The sequence below is a fragment of the Geotrypetes seraphini genome, chromosome 5 (genome assembly GCF_902459505.1).
Source record: "Geotrypetes seraphini chromosome 5, aGeoSer1.1, whole genome shotgun sequence".
NCBI classification, from domain to species: Eukaryota; Metazoa; Chordata; class Amphibia; order Gymnophiona; family Dermophiidae; genus Geotrypetes; species Geotrypetes seraphini.
In genome coordinates, this window is record NC_047088.1 from 51,856,734 (window position 1) to 51,879,246 (window position 22,513).

The window sequence follows — 22,513 nt, forward strand, 5'->3', positions numbered from 1 at the left end:
CCAGCATATGTCCTTTTTCTTTATCCTTCCTTCCATCCAATATGTGTTCTCTTTCTCCACTTCCATTCAGCATTTGCTCTCCCTTCTCCCCACTGCCATCATCTGCTCTCTTCTCTCTCCCCACTTCCATCATCTTCCCCCTTCTCGCTCCCCCTTCTCTCCACTTCCATCATCTGCCCCCTCTCTCTCTTTCCCCCCACTTCCATCATCTGCCCTCTTCTCTCTCCCCACTTCCATCATCTGCCCTCTTCTCTCTCCCCACTTCCATCATCTGTCCTCAATCTCTCAATCCACCACAGGCCCATCTTTCTCCCTTCCTCACCTTTCTGATTTTGACAACAAGATCTGCAACGCCCCCCCCCCCCCACCCCCTTGCGATGACACTTAAGATCAGCAACGGGCCTCCTTCTACCCCTGGCATCAACAGAACTTCAGATCAGCAACGCGGTGCTCAGTCAAAAGCGGAAACAGGAAGCTGAGTCAGAGGGATGCTTGTGACGTGAGCACTAGAGAATGACATGGGGAAAAAATCTGTCCCCGTCACTGCACCGTCCCCTTCACCCCCCCATCACTGCCATTCCCTTCACCGCCATCCCATTCACCGCCCCGTCACCATCCCCGTAGCATCCATACAAGCCTCAGTACTGCAATATTTAGCTTATTCCTTCCTTATCTAATCTAATCTAATCTAAACCTTAAGTTTATATACCGCATCATCTCCATGAGAATGGAGCTCGACACGGTTTACAAGAACTTAAAATAGTGGGTAGAGAAGAAGAAAAAGGATTACATGAACTTATGTGTAGAAGGGTGGAGAGAAAGTTCTGGCTGCTGAACTGGAGAAAGAGATGTTCAACTGGCAGGGCTTTGTTTATACATTTTTATCAACACAACTAATATACTACTTTATCTCGAAGGAAAAAAAAAAAAAGAAATAGAATTTTTTTTCTACCTTTGTTGTCTGGTTTCTGCTTTCCTTATCTTCTCATTCAATTCCTTCCATCCACTGTCTCTCTTCTCTCTGTATCTTCCATTTGCTCTGTTACTGTGCCTCTCCCTTTCTCCCCCCTTCCAAATTGGTCTGGCACCCATCTTCTTCCCTCCGCTCCCCCCATAATCTGGCATCTCTGTCTTCTTCCCTTCCAGCGTCTTCTCCCCACTCTCTCTTCCCCATTTCCCTTCAGCATCTTCTCCCCCCTCTGTCTTCCCCATGTGTTTTCAGCATCCTTCTCCCCCTCTGGTTTACCCATTTCCCTTCAGCGTCTTTTCCTCTCCACCCCACCTTTCCTCCCTTTCTCCCTCCCTGCCCCTTACCTTCGTGGCACTTTCTCCCCCCCCCCTGGACAACAGGCCCGGTCTGATAATCCTCCCTGCCCTGTGGCCGGCGATGTCTAAGCTGCCTTCTTACAGCAGCTGGAGCGTTGTAGTTGCATATGGCTGCTGTAAAGGACGTCTCTGATGCAATGTCTGGTTGTGTCAGAGATGACCTTTACGGCAGCCACATGCAGTTTCAACGCTCCAGCTGTTATAAGAAGGTAATTTAGACTCGTGGCCACGAAGGTAAGGGGCAGGGAGGGAGAAAGGGAGCTGTTTCAAATTCACCACTGAATTTTCTGGACCTGTCCGGCTGTGCACACCCCTAAGGCTGCACCCGGGGCGGACCTCCCCGACCGCCCCCCCTTGGTATGCCATTGAGTACACTTGTGGTGGAAAGTGTGAGCCCACAAAAAGCCCACTGTACTACGTCGTTTTCATGTCGCTCCCTGGTTTTCTGATGATATTCAGAATTCCAAGCAAGAGCTGCACAAATTGGAACGCAAATGGAGTAAAAAATTCTTGATATGCCAGTTCTTACTGGCATATCAAGAATCACTTGCGGCTTACAAGGGTATGACTTATAAAGCGAGAAAGGAGTTCTTGAACTGTAAAATTTAGGGTGCTACTAATTCATAGCGAGAGTTGTTCAAAACAGTAAAGAGGCTCACCGTTGTTATGTCATGCATTGATGAATGTTCCTTTTCTAGTCATAACTTTTTACGGTTCTTTATTTCCAAGGTTCAGAAGATCTTGTGGTAGGTTAGTAATACACAGTTCGTCCATTACTAAAAAATTGTATGAATGAGGCAATGTTAGAGCATTTTCATCCCATCATGTCATTAAATGTTTTGGCCAAAATGCTGGAAAAGGTAGTTTTAAGTCAGATGCAGGATTTTTTTGAAAAATATAAGATCTTAGATGACTTTGGTTTTCAGCTGAAGCACTCGACGGAATTACTTTTGCTTTCCGTCCTCAATACTGTACATACTGGGCTAGACCATGGGATAGCTTATTTCATGATCATGCTGGATGTGTCGGCAGCATTCGATACTGTTAATCATTGTATTTTGTTGGCAAGGTTGCGGGCCTTGGGCATTGGTGGGATAGTACTGGATTGGTTTCGGTCATTCTTGGAAAATGGAATGTTTTGTGTGGAGATGGGTCAAGAGAAATCATGTTGGATTATTGTAAATTGTGGGGTTCCCCAAGGGTCAGTGCTGTCTGCTCTGTTGTTTAACATCTATTCAGTGGCATACCAAAGGGGGGGGTCTGCCCCAGGTGCAGCCTTAGGGGGGGTGCACAGCCGGATAGGTCCTGAAAATTCTTGGGCTGCGACGGCACTCAGCGGCATCGGCGCCCCCCCTGCCCTGCGACAGCACTCAAGTTCGGCCTCCTTCTCCCGGCTTCAGCAGAACTTCAGATCAGCAACAGGTGCTCAGTCAAAAGCGTCCCCTGACTCAGCTTCCTGTTTCTGCCCAGGCAGTTCAGTCAGGGGAAGCTTTTGACTGAGCACCTGTTGCCGATCTGAAGTTCTGCTGATGCCGGGAGAAGGAGGCCAAATTTGAGTGCTGTCGCGGGGCAGGGGGGGGGGGGCACCGATGCCACTGAGTGCCGTCACGGGGGGGGGGGCGCTGATGCCGCTGAGTGCTGTCACAGCCCAGGAATTTTCCGGACCTGTCCGGCTGTGCACCCCCCTAAGGTTGCACCCGGGGTGGATCTTCCCCCCCCTTGGTACACCACTGCATCTATTTGTTATTGTTATGTAAGGAGTTGCGGGAATTTGATATTAATTTTCATCTGTTCCAGTTCCTGATTCCTGTGGAGAAATCTATGGTTGAGGCGATGAGATATTTGCATATTTGTTTTCAAGTCATTCAGGACTGGATGCGTAAGATTCAGCTAAAACTGAATGTGGCAAAAACAGAAGTGTTGTGTGTTGACTGAGAAAAGCAGTTATCTATGTTCCCTTCTGAGGTGCTATTGGATGAGATGGCGGTTCCAGTGCTTCAGAAGTATAGATATTTAGGAGTAATTTTAGATTTAACTTTGTCATTTAAGCCACAAGTGAAGTCTCCACATGCCTGTCTTCGACAGAAAACCAAGACCAGTAGATCTTAAAACCTACAGAAAACCAAGACCAGTAGATCTGTTTAAATTTTGTGATCTTGAATGTAAGTGGAATCAAATATTTCTTTGACTCATGAGAAGAAACTGAAAAGCCAAGACCAGCTCAGATTCAGCTGAGGACAAACATTAGCTAGCACAAGAGAATTTAAAGGTTGTATTAGAAGGTTTTCAAATAATACATTTGTGACCACTGTTCCACCAGGCTGCTGAGGCATTTTATCAAAGAAATACAGTTAATCTTAAACCTGGCCAGTATGTTACTTGCATATACAGTAAGATAATCACTGGTGGTTTGGAAATGTGTGTAAAATTTAAAAGGAAAAATGCAATGCTTTAATCTAGTACATCGCAAACTGTGTACCACAAGACGCTGGGGAGGAGGAGAGGTGCCAGTGCTGGCTGACTTCCTACAGGACATGCCTCTCCATGTCTCTTCTCTTCCAGCACCTCACCCCCCCCCCCCCCCCCCCCCCCCCCCCCGCTGGCGTCTCAGGGCCCTGTCTGGAGGGCCTTCACGCATGCAGGGACATTGACGTGATGATGTCACGCATGCGCTTAATATAATCGAATCAACGTCTGTGCACTTCTGGATGCCCGTGAGCCGCGGCAGTTTAGTGTGCTGCAGCTTTGCAAAGTTTGTGAGATCCTGCCTTAATCAATTTCATGCATCCACATGGGATTGCATATTTCTTCCATTGGCCAAGACAGAAAAATATATGTTGGGTTCCTGAATAGCACGTTATTGGAATCCTTCCTGCTCCAACAGCAACTACACTTGGAAGACATGGTAGAGGTTTCTACCACAGCTCAGAGTGCTAAATGCTCCGATGCTCATAGGAATTCTATGGAAGTCTGGTTTTCAGGATATCCACAGTGAATATGCTTGAGAGATTTGCATGCACTATCTCTACTGCGTGCAACTCTTTCATTAATATTCATCATGGATGTTCTGAAAATCCAATTGGCTCTTTGTATCCTGTGGACTGGGTTAAACATTTTGTTAGAACATTTTGTTAGTAATGTTTTAGTCTAATATTTATACCCCCTCTTTTACAAAAGCTGGTAGTGTGGGCCGGCATGGTAAATGCTCTGACACCCATAGGAATTGAATGGGTGTCGGAGCATTTGCTCTATGGCACTTGGCTGCATGGCTTTGTAAAAGGGGCATCAAAACAAAACTGCTACTTCAGTTGTACCATTGATATCATCAGCAAACAGTGGTTGTCTCAATTATTCAATATATAGGCTTACATATGGTATAATATAACCAGAATATTCATATTTCTTGTATGGACCTTCAGACTACCTAATGGGTACACACCCCAGGCTGTTATACTCTTTATTCAAATTTTATTTGTTTTTATTTTAATTTTAAATTATGGTCATTTGTAAAAGGGGGCCATAATAACAGTTATATGATTCATTATGTAATATAAGTAGATTTCTTAACTAAAAGAAACTTTTGACCTGTTTTCCCTTGTTCATAAAGGCATAAATTGTACCATACTTGAAACCAAGTCTTCAGTGAGCATATAGCTCTCTGTCCTAGGAGATGGGCTGAGTACTGATTGTTCCTCATTACATGGATGAAGATGTAGTTTTGCTTTTCTCAGGGGACTCCATAACGAAATCAAAACTATATCTCAATTCATATGAAGTGAAACCAGGACCAGCTCAGTTATACCCCTGTAGATGGAGCTGTGCAGTCTCCTTAAATCTAAGGGGAGAAACTGGGTTGAGAAAAAAAAAAAATGAACTAATATATTTCAGAAACAAAATATTGAATAATGAAGGGTGATGTACTTTACAGTCCCAGGTAGTGCTCATATTTTATAACACTTCCAATTGTGCGCTTAGTGCTGTAATTTTACCTGTATGTTGTCTGTTACTGAGGAAGACTTACAACACTAATTTTTATGAATTGCATCTAGTTTGTCAGAGTAATTAAGGAAGTAAAATGTTCTCATCTTACATTTAACATTTAATACATCCCCCCCCCCCCACACACACGCCTTTTATGAAGCTGTGTTAGGGTTTTTTATTACAGGCTGTGGTGGTAAAAGCTCTGAAGTTCATAGGAATTCTATGAGTGTTGAGGCTTTTACCACCAGGGCCGGCGATAAAAAACCCTCTAATTTGGCTTCATAAAATGGGGGTGGGGTTATTTTTTACAGAGATGACATGGGCTGTACGTGAAGCTAAATTCATTCAGCGAAGACTAGAGATGATTTTTCTAAGACTGAACCCTTGTGATGGGGAATTCAGCAGTTACTGGACTGATTCCACTGTTATTTTTCCCTCATAACCAGCAAACATCCAGGAAAACTTTGCATCTTTACTGCCTATATTTCATTACAACTGTGTTTCACCCCTGCCCAATAAAGCTTGAACCCTTCAGTTTGAGAATCTAGTGACACTCATTTCCTTACTTGTATTTTTCTCAGATTAAAAAGAGACAACAAGATATTTTGAGCTTTTTGAATGCCATTAGTATTGAATATGAAGAGAAAGATATTGCAGCGAACGAAGAGAACCGAAAATGGATGAGAGAGAATGTTCCAGAGAACTGCAGGCCCACCAGTGGAAACCCCTTGCCCCCTCAGATCTTCAATGATGGTCATTACTGTGGGGTAAGCTCTGAAGGTCTCACCATTTTTAATTTATAGTGAATTGCTGCATAACTGCCATTTATGTTAATAGTGGATGGAATTTAGAAAGGAGCATAGTTTTTGTGTGCGTTTATAGCATAGTAAATGACGGCAGATAAAAACCTGAACGGTCCGTCCAGTCTGCCCATTAGTTATGCCCATTATAAATACATGATTAAATTGTCTCTTCTTTGATATTTCATGGTCATAGACTATAAAGTCCACCTAGTATCATCTTAGGTTCCAAATACTGAAGTTGCCGTCCAAGCTCACTCCAGCCTATCCAACCATCCTCATGTTCCAAGTTAGTGGAGTTCTCATTGATACCCTCCTCAGCCCATCCTATACCAAATCATCACATATGGGACACAGACCGTGCAAGTCTGTCCAGTACCAGCCTTAGCTCTTTAATTTGCATTCTTTGTTTTCTAATTAGAGATCCTCTATGTTTATCCCATGCTTCCACCCTCTCCGTGAAAAATAATTTCCTAACATTGCTCCTGAGTCTTCCTCCCCACAACCTCAAATTATGCCCTCTAGTTTTACCATTTTCTCTTCTCTGGAAAAGATTTGGTTTGTGCTCTGAAAATGGAATTTTAATTAGTTTAACACAGACTTTGTAACTTTGGATTTGATTTTATGTACAGCAAGTTACTGTAGCATTGTCCCTAATGTTTCAGAGATGCTGTAAGTTGCCAGTTTTGTTTGTAAATTGCTCTTGGCGAGAAGGTAGTCTTAGCAGCATGCATGTATAGTTGTATGTTAAAAGCTTTCCTTGAAGGTCTCAAAACCAGTTCAACTTGCAGCATAAATAACATTTGTTGTGTTGGGGTGAAATTATGGAATTCACTGGTAGGGCAGTTGAGAAAATGTGCTGACAGAGGAACTTTTAGAAAGCTCCTCAAAATGTAATTGTTTGTTAATGCTTTTTTAAAGGGTCTGACTTGTCCTGTTGGCGGAATTATTATGAATTTAAATTTTGATGATTTCTGTCTTTTGTATTGTTTTTTAGGCATTATGTATGTGAATATATTGTAAACCGCCTAGGACCTAGACAGGATAGAAATTAAATAAATAAATTGTGCAGATAAACCACTATGGCCACCATCTTCAAGTATAAATCACAAATATTTAATACAGATTTTGTAAAATCCAGACGTTTGTTCCCCTCTGGGACTGGAATTTGATATCCCGAGAAGAGAATGACAAGGGGCCAAATTTTTCCCCATTCCTGCGGGAACTCATTTTCCTGACCCATCCCCGTGAGTTCTTTTTCTGTCCCATTCTTTGCAAGCTCTGCCCTGATTTCCACAAGTCTCAAACACTTTAAAATCATAAGTGTTTGAGGCTTGTGCGGTTAAGGCAGAGCTTACAGGAGTGGGACAGGGACAAAACTTGTGGGGACGGGGAAATTTGGTTCCTGTGGGGATGGGGACAAATGTGTCATTCTCTAATCCCAAGTAATATTCTATACCAAAAAATGTTGAGCAGATTTTATGCAAAACCTATTTTTGTATTTATTTTACATACTAAAACAGGCATACAGATAGGATGACAGTGAGGTTATATATATTTAATTTTGCCCTATGACTGGTAGTTTATAGATGAGTCTCACAATGTAAAATGGCTAAGACTAACGTGTAGTTTAAACATGTGGTTTTGAACTATGAGTTTGGACTGTTCCATTTCAAGCTTTTTATCAGAGATTGAACGTTGATGAATAGGAATGGAGGAGTAGCCTAATGGTTAGAGCAGCACACTGAGACCTTTAAAGGTGGGGTTCAAATCCCACTTCTGTCCTTGTGATCTTGGGCAATTCACTCAGCCCTTCATTGCCTCAAGTACAAACTTACATTCAGGTAGAGATGGTACTTTCCTGTAACTTGCCATGATTTAATCCTGGAAAATATAGGCACACTGGTTACCATGCCACACCTGACCCCCACTGGGGACACATTAATGTAACACCATTGCTTTGCTCTTATACAGGGTGGGCAAAAAGTAGATTACAGGTTTATTACATTTGATATGCTGCTAATTTACAAAAGCAATCAAAGCAATTTACAATTACAAAATTTGGATAAAGACTACAGACAGGAAATACAGAATTTAATAAGAAAGGCCCCCCCCAAAAAAAATCTCTTTTAAAAAAAACCCCACACATAAATTTTATGAACTAAAAAAGTAGGTACACTGTATTTGTTCATTATTTCTTTTTATTTTACAGGTGTCATGAATAACATTTGTGTGAAGTTTTTGTATCGGTTATCATTTCGCTTTTTCTTGATTATCATTCAGTACTGTATTATATTTATTCAGTACCTGTAAAATAAAAAGACATAATGAATAAATACTGTATACCCACATTTGGCCCACCCTATAGATCAGCATCTGTTCTGCATAAATAGAACTTTTTAAAAAAAAAATTCCACTTCAGTGTGTGATCCATTGGCTTCAGAGTCGGATTCTGTTTAGATGGTGGGATTATCACTGCTCTAGTCATGTCTCCAGTCAAAAGCTATAAAGTGAAAAAATGAAGCTAAATAAATTTTGATGTTCTGATTATATTAATTCACAATCTGCCAGTACTTTTGTGTTGAGTTTTGAAGGAGGCATTCTTTTGACTAGCCTAGTGCTATCTGATCTTTTTAGGGTACTATTCCTGTTTCAGTGTTTATACCAGGCCTTCCCAAACTTATCCACCTATCCTATGTCTCTTGGTGTTTTCAGGATACCTGTAATGAACATGCATGTTTATCATAATCACAAAAGTAAAATAAAACAGTTTCTTGATCATATGTCTCTTTAGCTATAATTACAATATTATTATTAAGACTTAACTGAAAGGAAAGATTTATAAACTATAAAGAGTTTTACCTCATGCTAAATTGTCATTTCTTTAATAAGACATTAACTATTTTTTTCTGAGGTCCTCAAAGTACCTACAAATCCAAAATGTGGCCCTGCAAAGGGTTTGAGTTTGAGACCACTGGGATAGTGGTTAGAGCTACAGCCTCAGCACCCTGAGGTTGTGGGTTCAAATCCTATACTGTTCCTTGTGACTCTGGGCAAGTCACTCAATCCTCCATTGCTCCAGGTACATTGCTCGGTCCAGCGGATGGCCACTAGGATGGTCGCCGGACTCAAGGGTCTCTCATACGAAGAAAGACTGGGCAAACTGCAGCTCTATACCCTGGAGGAGCGCAGAGAACGGGGTGACATGATTGAGACATTTAAGTACGTCACTGGTCGCGTCGAGATGGAAAACGATATATTCTTTAGCACTCTCCAGACCAGTAGAGGTTAACTTTACGAGTGGGTATATATCTAATCATGACCAGCAGGTGGAGACTGAAAACAAAACTTTGGGACAGTATATCCTAGCCCCTCCTCTCTATTTCCCTCAGTCTTCTTTCAGTCTCCAGCAGGTGTTGATGTGATCTGTACCCATCTCCCTTGGTAGGGCTGTTGGAATTTGTTTATGGGGTTTATTGTCCCTGTTTTTGGCCGGACGGAGCTTGGGCGGACTCTGTTTGGGGGTTCGTCCGACCTCGGGGGTGTCAAACCCGGCGGGTCACGAGCGGGGTCCCTCCCCCCACTTCCTCCACCTCCCCACATTTTTTTAGAGGAGCCTCAGCAGTAAGCCTTGCCCCCTAAATCAAGCAAGGCATATTGCTTCGAGAGCCTGTGGAGCCTGTTCTGTAAAAAAAAAAAAAAATCCTGAGGTAGTGCTGGTCTGAAGGGTTGTTTCCCTTTAAGAAAACTGTATTTTACTGTATTTTTTCATGTAACCGGCACTTTTTTCTAGCTAGGTCGCGTATGGAGCATTTGTGCCCTTCTCCGGGGGAGTAGGACACAAATTTAGTCCAGCCGCGAGGCACTCGCGGCCGGCCTGAACTCGGCGGTTTGGGTCGGTGAGGTGGTGGAGCTCCGTCGGCAGCGGCTGCAGGCGCCCAGAGCTCCCCGCCGATGGTGCCTCGCGAGTCGGCAGGGAACGGTGGGGAAGCCCGGTCTTCTCCGTCCGCCCACGGAGGGAATCCCCGAGCCGCCGACGGTCGGGTTTTAGAGGATTCCCTCTCAGCTGATTTTTTGACAGCTGATGCCGGCTTGCCTGCTTTAGCGGCTGAGACTATTCAGGTTTCTCAGCCGCTTCAGGCTATGGAGGGAGCTTTTTTGGCGGGAAAACCGCCATCTTCTCTGTCTGGCCCCTCCATTTTGTCTTCCACCTCAGGTGACCTTCCCCCTGTTTTGACTATGCAGGGGCAAGGTTCTGCTGGGTCCCCTGCTGTGGCAGGGAGTCCCTTGGGACCCTCGGGGGGTTTTCCCCTGAATTTTTTCTTTTCTTTATGCAGAGCCTATTTTCAGGCGGCTGGGGGTCCCGGTTGCGCCCAGGGGGTTTCGGGGGGTGGGGTTTCCTCCGCGCTCCCTGCGGCTTTGCCTCTCTCGTCTGACGTGACGTCCCCTCCGCCGCCTCCCTTGTCCAAGCGTCCGCGGGTGTCGTGGGACGAGAATTTGTGGTCGGAGGAACGTGTCGGTCTGGAGGAGGACCTGGACCCTTCGGAGGAATTCCAGGACCCTCTGGAGGGGACGGAAGCTGGCGGCGGGTTGTCGGATTTCCCGTTCTCTAGTGACGAGGCGTCCGTTGTGCGCCTTTTTCAGAAAGATGAGCTGCCTGACCTTATTCAGCAGGTTTCTTCGGTTTGGCGTTTTGAGGACGCGCCGCCGGGGACTCCGCGTGTGGGGGACCCCCTGTTACGGGGGATCCGTTCCGTTTCCCGCTCTTTTCCTATGCATCAGGATATTCGGGATATTATTCTGGAGCAGTGGAAAACGCCGGAGACGCCGTTTCGGCTGGCGCGCAGCATGGCTCGCCTGTATCCCATTCCTGAAGGGGATCGGGCTACGTTAGCTTCGCCAGTCGTGGATGCGGTGGTCTCGGCAATTTCCAAGCGGCATACCGTGCCTGTTGAGGGCGGTTCTGCCTTGCGGGACTCTGAGGAGCGCAATTTGGAGAACATCCTTAAGCAAAATTTTCAGGTCACTGCCTTTGGGGTCCAGGCGGCTATTTGTGGGGGACTGGTCGCTCGCGCCGTGTTTCGGTGGGCGGAGCGGGTCTTGGATCGAGAGTCTGACGACTGGTCTCTGGTGGATCAGGAGGTAGCGAAGATTGAGATGGCGGCCTCATTCCTCTCAGATGCTCTCTATGACTTGGTGCGGATCTCGGCTAAGTCTATGGCTTTTGGCGTGGCCGCAAGGCGTGTGTTGTGGCTGCGCGCTTGGGCGGCGGATGCTGCGTCCAAAGCTAAGCTTACTAAATTTCCCTTTCGGGGGTCGTTTTTATTTGGAGAGGACTTGGATAAGTTGATTCAGACTCTGTCGGACTCGAAAGTTCCCCGTCTGCCGGAGGACCGTGCCCGCCCGGCGTCTCGAGGGGGTGCGGCCCGGGGGCGTTTGCGGGAATTTCGCAAGTATCGCCCTGGGCGTGGGGCTGCTTCTTTCCAGTCTCCGGGGTTTTCCCGGGGTCGGTTCTTCCAGCGCATGCAGCCCTTTCGGGGGGCCCGTCGGGGGGCAGGGAATCCCTCCGCCGGTTCCCCCGCTTCCCGTCCTGCGCAATGACTCCTTGCCGGCGCCCCCTTTGGTTCCGGTGGGGGGCCCGGCTGCGCAAATTTTTCCCCAAATGGGCCGAGATCACGTCCGATCAGTGGGTCCTTGAGGTGGTGCGGGACGGTTACGCTCTGGAGTTCACCCGCTCTCTGCCGGACCTTTTTCTCGCTTCTCCATGTCAGACTCCATGGAAGACGCAGGCTTTTCGTCAGACCCTTTGTGGTGGCCATAAAGGAGGGGACCTTTCGGCCCATCCTGGATTTGAATGGGGTCAACAGAGCTCTCAAGATTCCGTCTTTCCGCATGGAAACGCTGCGGTCGGTCATTCTGGCGGTTCAGCCGGGGGAGTTTCTTACGTCTCTCGAGCTGACGGAGGCCTACTTGCAGGTTCCAATTCGGGCCTCTCATCAGCGCTTCCTTCGCTTTGCGATCTTGGGGCGGCACTTTCAGTTCTGTGCGCTTCCCTTTGGTCTGGCCACGGCTCCTCGGACGTTCACCAAGGTAATGGTGGTCGTCGCGGCAGCCTTGCGGTCGGTGGGCATCCTGGTTCACCCCTACCTGGACGACTGGTTGATTCGGGCAAAGTCGTTGCAGGAGAGCTCCCGGGTTACGGCTCGGGTGGTGGAGTTTCTCCGGTCGCTGGGCTGGGTGGTCAACCTTTCCAAGAGTCGGTTGGTCCCGGCTCAGCGTCTGGAGTGCCTTGGGGTTATGTTCGACACCTCCTTGGGGAAGGTCTTCCTTCCAGAGGCCCGGGTGAGCAAATTGCAATCTCAGATTCGCCTGCTTTTGGCGTCCCGGGGTCCTCGGGCGCAGGATTTCCTCCAAGTCCTGGGGTCAATGGCGGCGTCCCTGGACGTGGTGAGGTGGGCGCGGGCCCACATGCGTCCTCTTCAGTATGCTCTGCTCCGGAGGTGGTCTCCCCGGAGGCAAGATTTGGATGTTCCGGTTCCCCTGCGAGGCTTGGCGCGCTGCAGTCTGCGCTGGTGGCTTCGGACCCCTCACCTGGTTCAGGGGGTGGGTCTGGATCTCCCGCAGTGGACGGTGCTCCTTACGGATGCGAGTCTCCTCGGTTGGGGGGCTCAGTTTATGGGCCACTCAGCTCGGGGCACCTGGTCCGCGGAGGAGGCCTCCTGGTCGATCAACGTGTTGGAGACCAGAGCGGTCAGGCTGGCGCTGTTAGCTTTCCACTCCCTTTTGCTGGGCAAGTCGGTCAGAGTCCTGTCGGACAATGCCACGGCGGTGGCTTATGTCAATCGTCAGGGGGGCACCAAGAGCACTCCTGTGGCGCAGGAGGCGGCTCGGCTCATGGTTTGGGCGGAGTCCCATCTTATGGACCTCTCGGCTTCTCATATAGCCGGGGTAGAAAATGTTCAGGCAGACTTCCTCAGTCGTCACTTCCTGGATCCAGGAGAGTGGTTTCTCGGCGCTGGAGCGTTTCGGTTGATAGTGCAGGCTTGGGGGCAGCCCCTGATGGACCTGATGGCCACGAGTGGCAACGCCAAAGTGCCCCACTTCTTCAGTCGGCGCAGGGACAGTCTGGCCGAGGGTCTGGATGCTCTGGTCCAGCCGTGGCCAATGGAGGGGCTCCTGTATGTGTTCCCTCCGTGGCCGCTGGTGGGCAGAGTACTTCTTCGCATTGTTCGCCATCCGGAACTGGTGGTTCTGGTGGCTCCGGATTGGCCTCGGCGTCCGTGGTATGCGGATTTGGTGAGGCATCTGGTGGCGGATCCTCTTCCTCTGCCTCTCTTGGACGACCTTCTGACGCAGGGTCCCATGTTCGACCCGTCTCCCTTCTGTCTTACGGCGTGGCTCTTGAAAGGGGTCGCCTGAGCAGGAAGGGTTATTCAGGCAAGGTAATTTCTACACTCTTGGGGTCCCGTAGGTTTTCTACCTCTCGGGCTTATGTGCGGGTTTGGCGTCTCTTTGAGGGATGGTGCCGGGCGCGGGGAGTGGTCTCTTTTCGCGCTTCCCTGCCTCACATTCTAGAATTCTTGCAGAATGGCCTGGATAGAGGCTTGGCTTGGTCTTCTCTCCGGGTGCATCTTGCGGCCCTGTCGGCTTTTCGAGGGTTGGTGTCAGGTCAGCTTTTGTCGGCCCTTCCTGATGTGATTCGGGTTTTGCGGGTGGCCAAGTTGCTTCGGCCTCCCATTCGGCCCTCGGTTCCCTCTTGGGATCTCAATCTGGTTCTCTCGGTTCTGGTGCGTCCGCCTTTTGAGCCTTTGGATGGCTGTTCTTTGAAGGACCTTACTTTGAAGGCGGTCTTTTTGGTGGCCATTACGTCTGCTAGGCGTGTTTCTGAGCTGCAGGCGTTCTCTTGTAGGGCTCCCTTCTTGGAGTTTTCTAGGGAGCGGGTCGTCTTGCGGCCTGTTCCTTCCTTTCTGCCGAAAGTAGTGTCTTCTTTTCAGGTCAATCAATCGGTGGTCCTCCCGGTCTTGGGAAATCGGGAGGGCTCGTCTGAGCAACAGCAGCTGCGCAAGTTGGATGTCGGTCGGGTTCTCCGCTCTTATGTGCAGCGGACTCGGGAATTCCGGAAATCCGATCATCTCTTTGTCCTCCTGGCGGGTCCTCGTCGGGGTGCTGGCGCTTCTAAGGCTATTATTGCGCGCTGGATCAAGGAGGCGATTGCTTCCGCTTATCTTCTGAAACAGAAGCCTGTTCCGGAGTTTCTCAAGGCTCATTCCACTCGGGGTCAGGCGGCTTCTTGGGCTGAGTCGTCGCTCGTGCCTCCAGTGGATATTTGTAAGGCTGCGGTTTGGTCCTCCTTGCATTCCTTTGTTCGACATTATCGGGTAGATGTTCAGGCGCGTCTGGACGCGGTGTTCGGTGAGCGTGTTCTGGTTTCGGCCCTTCGGGGGTCCCGCCCGTAAGAGGGACTGCTTTGGTACGTCCCACTCGTAAAGTTAACCTCTACTGGTCTGGAGAGTGCTAAAGAAGGAGAAATTAGGTTCTTACCTGCTAATTTACTTTCTTTTAGCTTCTCCAGACCAGTAGAGGTCCCCACCCTGTCTGTTGTTGTTGTTGTTGGGGCTGTTGCGCGGGCAGTTTTTGGTTTTTGCTGCGGGTTCTAGTATTTTTCTAGGGCCGGGGAGAATTGAAGAACAGCGGCTGTGGCTCGGCTGGCTTAGCTGGCGAGCTGTGGGGACATTCTTCCTTCGGGAATTTCTCCTCTGCATTTTCCAACAGCATTTTGGGTATGTTATTTGTTACTCCTTTCGGAGTATTGTTTTTTTCTCTCTGTTTTTTTTCCAGTTCTTGGTTCTGCTTGGCTATTCGGCAGACTGAGGGAAATAGAGAGGAGGGGCTAGGATATACTGTCCCAAAGTTTTGTTTTCAGTCTCCACCTGCTGGTCATGATTAGATATATACCCACTCGTAAAGTTAACCTCTACTGGTCTGGAGAAGCTAAAAGAAAGTAAATTAGCAGGTAAGAACCTAATTTCTCCTTCTTTCCCAAGGGACCCTCGATCACAAGGGGGCACCCCCTCAAACTCAGAGGGGGGAAATTTAGTGGTGACACGAGGAAGTATTTCTTCACGGAAAGGGTGGTAGATCACTGGAACAAACTTCCGGTGCAGGTGATCAAGGCCACCAGCGTGCTCGATTTTAAGAATAAATGGGACATCCAGTGGGATCCCTACGAGGGTCAAGTTAAGGAACTAGGTCACTAGCACTCAATGGGGTGGGTCAATAGAGTGGGCAGACTTGATGGGCTGTGGCCCTTTTCTGCCGTCGTCTTTCTATGTTTCTATGTTCTATTAGATAGGGACAGTTGGGGAAAATTCTTGAATATCTGATTGTAAACGGCTAAGATAACTTTGATAGGCGGTATATAAATACCTAAAATAAATAAATAAATAAAGATTCTGAGACACATTACTGTGCATGAAATATGACTAGGAACCTTTTCAGTCCACCAGAAAAAGGGGCAAATTTCTAGTAAAGATTTCTAACTTTTTGTTTTGTTTTTGTGTGGTTTATAATTCTTTCTTTCTTGTCCCTTTTCTTTTCCAGGATTATGATGCTTTCTTTGAGGCCAGAGAAAACAATGCAGTTTATGCATTTTTAGGAATGACAGCTCCACCTGGTTCAAAGGTATTTTTCCAGATACCCTGTAAATACACTTTTTTGTGTGTGTTGATTTATAATGAACAAGATTGCCCTAAATTTTGAAAACTATTGAAAATTATTTTCATTAGATGTATCTTGTTTATATATTTTTATTCTATCACTAGAATGAGTGGGATATATGTGTATTTTGTAATTTGCTTAGCTACTCCTTTTTGTTGTGAACCATATGGAGCTCATAGCTTTGACCAGTTAATAAAATAGCTGTTTATTATTATTAATCATATTACTAGTAATATTTGGATTCTCTCTCATAAGTAGTGTGCAAAAGCATCTATTATGTGTCACACTTAGACTTCCTTTCTTGGATCAAAAACAACCCAAAGCAGTTTGCAAAAATGAAAAATATGATTTATCACATAATTTGCAGCAGTTAAATTGTAGTGAATGACAAATATTGTGTCCAATAGATACACTAAATATAATGAAGACATATGCTGGAGGGCTTTCCTTGTCTTCCCTGAGCCTCCCTCTTCTGTCTGGGCACCATGCACTCCCTCCTCTGCTTACCTGGGCCACATTCTTTTTAAGGTAGCTCTGTAAAGGAGTATTATTAAGGGGAACCAGTAACCTCCTGTGCATCCCCTCACATGTGGCATGTATTTGAGTACACTGAGAACTGGTCTTATTTGATACCAAGCACTAAAATCACAATTTCCTCTAAGCTGAACAAGAATCCTCCACCTACAGTTTTGACAGCAGGGGATACTGTTTCACTTCAATTGTAAGGGATAGGCAAGCTCTGTAGGACTCAAGGGGACTTGCCTGCCCTTTTATCAACTGAAAACATAATATTTAAGAACCACCCCTACTTGCAGCAATGCAGTTGGAGGACTCCCACTCAGCTTAGACCAAGGGTGTCAAAGTCCCTCCTTGAGGGCCACAATCCAGTCGGGTTTTCAGGATTTCCCCAATGAATATGCATGAGATCTATTTGCATGCACTGCTTTCATTGTATGCTGATAGATCTCATGCATATTCATTGGGGAAATCCTGAAAACCTGACTGGATTGCGGCCCTAGAGGAGGGACTTTGACACCCCTGGCTTAGAGGGAACACTGATTGCAAACTTTCACTCATTGGCCACTATTGACCACTGTAACACCATTTCTCGCACTCTAGCTCCATTAACTAGCAACAGTAATTCTTGACTGTCTAAATCAAAGGCTAAGAAGAGATCTAATGTCACCATCATTATAATTTGGACCCTGTCTAGGAATCCATTGACTTCACTCAAAATCCCCACTAGGCGTGTTATGATACTGTGCTTTTCCTGAAATCCTGATTGGCGCAAGGGGAGACTTTTATTCAGAAAATCTCTTAATTGGATAAAACCTGCCCTTTCCACCACTTTAGTGACAAATGCAATGTTTGAAACAGCGTTATAATTATTTGGAAGTGTGAGATTGAAAAAAAAAAAAAGAGAGAGAATTTCAATAAAGGACTAGCAATAATACACTGTTTGCAAGCCTTAGGCAGTTCTCCAGACTCAAGCCTATTATTTACCATAGACAAAATTTATGGATGTAAACCCTTTCAATGAATCTTGAGATCAACGGTGGATGTAGCTGAGCGAAGAGAAGACAAAATCATAGTTAATGCCAATACAGAAATTTGCCTTTCAGTCTGGGGCTCTAACTTAACAGACTGAATATTTCACAGATTGCTGCCATGTCTATAGGTGAATCAGAGAGACACGGAAGGTGATTGCACAGGTGTATCAGAGAGATAAAAAGGAAGGTTGGTGTGCACATTAGGAGTCCCGTTGGTGCCAGTAAGTGAATTCTAAAAGAGCAGTGTCGCTGACATAGTGAGGGAGGTTAGCACCCGGCATCGCCAAACTGTTGTGTCCCCACTACTCTTCCCCACCTCTTGAGCACCCCCTCATGTACCTCTTGAAATGTTCACTGGTGTGAGCAGCATCTTCCACCTGCTGCTTGTGCCGGCCTTTGCTCCCTTCTGACATCTCGTCCTGGCCCAACGAAGGAAGGCTGCTCCTGCCTGTGAAGAGCTGCTAGCTGATTGGCTGCTTCAAATTCATGGCAGCCAATCAGTGAGTGGCTCTGCATGGGCAGGAGTGAAGGAAGGTTGCTCCTGCCCATGCAGAGCTGCTTACTGATTGGTTGCTGCAAGTTCATGGCAGCCGAGTAGGAGCGATCTTTCTTCACTCCTGCCTGTGCAGAGCCACTAGCTGATTGGATGATGCTAACATGATTGAGTCCTCCTTTCCCAGGTAACTGGTATTGAAAAACTGCCTCATGGAAAACAAAACCAAATAAACAGTAAAAAGCAGAAAAATATCCAGAAAATTGCATAAATATTCCGGGGAAGGGGGAATTACTGCTATTTTAGTTCCAATAGAAATGAGGCCTTTAAACTGTTTAGAAGTCACCCCTCAGAGGTGACCCAAGAAACACATCCTGCTCCTTGAATTTGCTCCTTCAGTGCACACCTGAGGTGCAATACCACTATTACAGTCTTCTAAAATAGTAGTGCACAGGATGGAGCTGCATATTTCCTCCTGTTACATGAATGGAGCTTAAGAAAAGATTGGCTTTTTGGAATCATGGGGAGGCTGCAAATAATAGAGACAGAATTCAGCTTACAGACATTAACACCCCCCCCCCTTTTTTTTTTTTTACAAAAACATGCATGAGGTTTTTAGCGCTGGCCGGCATGCTTGAACATTCTGCACTGCTCTGACGATCATAGAGTTCCTATGAGCGTCGGAGCAGAGCATTCAGTGCACTGGTCGGTGCTAAAAATCTCTTGTGTGGTTTTGTAAAAGGGGGGGTGGGGGTTTAAGTTAGTAATGGTAAAGGTTACAGACCAAGTCATCACTTTACTGATTTATTTTAACAATACTGCAGGGAAAAAGAATACTGAGTATATACTTTATTAGCTGAAATTTTCTCCTCTGCTGTTTGTGTTGTTCTTTTGTCCAGATGAAATGAAATGCTGCAAAGACTAAGCTTTTATGACTTGGCCCAAAGTTAGATTCTTTCCCTTCTGCTGTGATCTTAGACTCAGGAGAATCTTTGAAATTGAGTTTTCCTCGTTAATGCTAGGTATTGTTATCGATTCTTCACTTACATTTAAGGACCGACTAAACTCGCTTTTTAAAAAGTGCTTTTTCAGCCTCTGTGCTCTGAGAAGAGTGAGGGCACTTTTTCACCAACAACACTTCTCTGTATTGGTTCAATCAATCATTTTGTCAAGGCTAGAGACTTCAATTAATACAGAACACTGCAGCTAAACTTATTTTCAGTAAGAGTAAATTTGATCACATAACCCCTCTGCTCAAGGAATTACATTGACTTCCAGTGTATCTCAGAATTCAGTTTAAGTGCATTTGTATTGCATTTACAATCCTATTTGGCATTTTTGCCACTTTGATTCCTTTAGACTGGAATGTTCATAGATCTCATCTTGCCAGAAGTTCTCAAAAATTAAAACTTACATTTCCCTCTCTCAGTGGTAAAAACAGAGCCTTTAAGAGATTTAGTTATTCTTTTGATTTTAAATTAACTGAATTCTGGAATGCTTTACCGCTTACATTAAGAAGTTTAGGGTTCTTTTGCTTTATTCCGGAAAGTTCTGAAAACTTTTTTGTTTGCTAAACATTTTGGAAATTAACTATTTCAGTCTACTTTTTCTTGTCAAATGTATGTATTATGTTTTACATTATTGTAAACCGAGTCGAGCTCCTCTTGGGTGATGACTCGGTCTATAAAACTAAGGGCTCCTTTTACTAAGCTGCATTAGGGCTTTAACGTGCGGAATAGCACGTGCTACATTGCCCCGCGCGCTAGATCTTAACACCAGCATTGAGCTAGCATTAGTTCTAGCTGCGTAGTGTGCGGTAATTTCCTGCGTGCGCTAAAAACGCTAGCGCACCTTAGTAAAAGGAGCCCTACATTTGAGTTTAGTTTAGTTTGATCTGTGGTAGATTAATTTTCTATCTTTTGTTTTCATTTTGGCAAGGGGTTACACTTGGAACTTACTCTTATTTTACTTTTTATTCTATGTTGCAGGAAGCATTGGCAAAGGAGACTGCGTGAACCTCAACTGCCTGCTATGTAAAGGGAATTGCCATAGCTTATAGGAATAGCAAATATGCCTTTTGCTTTAAGGAAAACAATAATTTAACCAAATTTTTGATCTAGCTGCGATTGATTATTGCGTTCACAGCCCACAAAGTGAGAAGAATCGGACCTGCAGTTGAACTGTGAGCATTCGGATTTGGCGAGAATAAGCACAATCATGGGAAAAACAATATTCTTCTGAAAGTACTTGCCAAGAGGAGATTGGCTATGGTTTTGCACCTGCTCTGTGTACTACTATATATGCATCATAAAAATGAAACATACTTTAATGCTAATAACCAGACAATAATAATCCAAATGGTAACCATACATGGGAAGGGTAGTAAGATTAATTAGGGCTAGTGCCTCAGTTGCCTTAGCATTTATTGAACTGTACAGACATTTCCTGGTCTTTCAACAAAAATGTTGGCATCTATGTATTGTTGATTTGATATATCACTAATCATATATATCACTATATATCATGTTACTATGCTCCAAAGATTGAGCTTCTAGTACTGTGACACAGGTTGCATTGTGCAATTATATACAGTAGCTACAACAGCTGTTGCTATGTGATTTCATATTTTCATGACCAAAGGGCACCTTTTCACAAAAAAGGCGTTAGCCACTGTGCACTTGCTTCACGCTTGTGTGCTAAATTGCAGTTTGGGCCTTATTAGACGTATTAACCCATTAAAAAAAAAAAAATACTTTTAACTTTCCCCCTCTTTTACTAACACACAGCGTGGGTTTTAGTGCCAGCAGCGGCGGTAACTGCTCCTACGCGGATAGAATTCCTATGAGCATCGGAGAAGTTACAGCTGCTGCTGGCGCTAAAACCCACGCTATGCGTTAGTAAAGGAGGGGGTTTATTATTTGGAGCAGGGGTTCTGGACCTAGTCCTCAGGCTACGGCCAGCCAGTCCAGGTTTTCAATATATCCATAATGAATATACATGAGATAAATTTTGAATGTGTTGCCTCAATTGTATGCGAATTTATCTCATGTATATTCATTATAAGTGTATTGAAAACTAGTCTGGGTGTATTTTGAGTACTGGTTTGTGAGAACCCCTGGTTTAGAGAGATGTGCCAGTGTACTATAGTCACTTCTTCTTTCAAAGGAGTAGTGTTACATTTTTAGCAAATGAGCTTGTATCTTTCTAACTTTTAGGTGTCTGGTTGTAGTAATAGATTACAGCATCAGCTTGTCACATTTTCATAATTGGGATTTAGCTCACACTTTCTCATCGATAGGTCAAGGTGAGTCACACCCAGATACAGCAGGTAGTTCCTTCTACCTGGGAGAATTACGTAGTGTCAACACCTTATTTGCTAAACTTATTTTCCCCTGATAGTCACAGAATGAGGAAAAAGTCTTAGTGCATCAGGTACAAACAGGATCTGATTTACAGAGGGTGAAACACCTAAGGTGAAATAGGATTTGAACCTTGTTTTTGCTGGTTCTTCGGCCTGCCTCTCTACTTAGGCTACTCATTACTTTGTTTAATCTCTATTTCTTCTTCTTCTGTTGCTACTACTCATTTAAAGCACTGCTAGACTACACAAGCATGTAAGATATGATCTCTGCTTGACAGAGCTTACAATCTATTCAGGACAGCCAAACAGAGCAAATGAAGATATTAGGGTCTTTTTCTTTAGTGACTAAAGCTAATAAGCTTTTGAACATGGTGTCAATGTATTTCAGACGTGCGACCAACAGCAGGGAGAGGGGACCAAAAAAAACCCATTTTTCATGATACGAGGGAGCTTATATTTAAAAGTACATCAGCATTTATAACTTCAAGCACTGATGTGCATTCCTTAATTAATTTTGACATGCCAGTTTTCTTTTCTTTTTATAGTTCCAGCTCGGTCAGAAGCAGGGTTGGAAACAGGCACCATGGGTCTTCGTTCCCAATAGGTATTTTGTCCATAGTTTTGGGGGGTTTTCCCCATACACACACCTCTCTCTCTTTTCTTTAAAGTGGAGGAGTAGCCTTAAAATTAGCACAATGGGCTGAGAGCCAAGGAAACCAGGTTCAAATCCCACTGCAGCACCTTGTGATCAAGGGCAGCTCACTTAACCTCCCATTGCCTCAGGTACAAAGTTAGATTGCAGATGTCTGAGTGAAACATGGGTATGCATTTGAGTATAATCTGCTTTGTTGTCTGTCTTTTAACCTAGTTTCCTGCTTTTGTTTCTGATAATGGAGTTCCATTTCCTTAAATATTATCACGCTTTTCATTTCGTAAACTTCTTTGACATGACTTGCAAAAGGCAGTATAAAAAATACCTATTAACCAATAAATCAAAAATACCTCCTGTACCTAAATGCAATTCACCTTAATCGAACTGGAAAAGGAGCGAGATAAATCCCAAATCCCTTCCCTTTAAAGCATAATTCACATTCAGGGTCACATAACCATGGAGCATGCATAAGTCTGGCTGCTAGAGATGACAGAGCCCTCCTTGATGGTGACTGTGAACACTTCCTCCCCAACTGACCAGGGAAAAATGTCAAAGTCCATGAATCAAACTCTGGTCCTTCTGCAGGCAATGTATATAGCACTGCTGCTGAGCCATCAGACAGGCCCAGGTACA

General features: G+C 45.3%; 1 protein-coding gene across 1 annotated transcript in view; it reads left to right on the top strand.

The window, feature by feature from the left end:
* Positions 1 to 22,287, top strand: part of SH3BGRL (SH3 domain binding glutamate rich protein like) — a 70,029-nt gene extending 47,742 nt beyond the window's left edge. The window contains exons 2-4 of the mRNA XM_033946464.1: positions 5,889 to 6,074; positions 15,708 to 15,788; positions 19,856 to 22,287. Coding sequence (XP_033802355.1) covers positions 5,889 to 6,074; positions 15,708 to 15,788; positions 19,856 to 19,882 — 294 coding nt within the window. The 3' untranslated portion in view covers positions 19,883 to 22,287. The remainder of the gene's footprint in view (positions 1 to 5,888; positions 6,075 to 15,707; positions 15,789 to 19,855) is intronic.
* Positions 22,288 to 22,513: the final 226 nt, after the last annotated feature.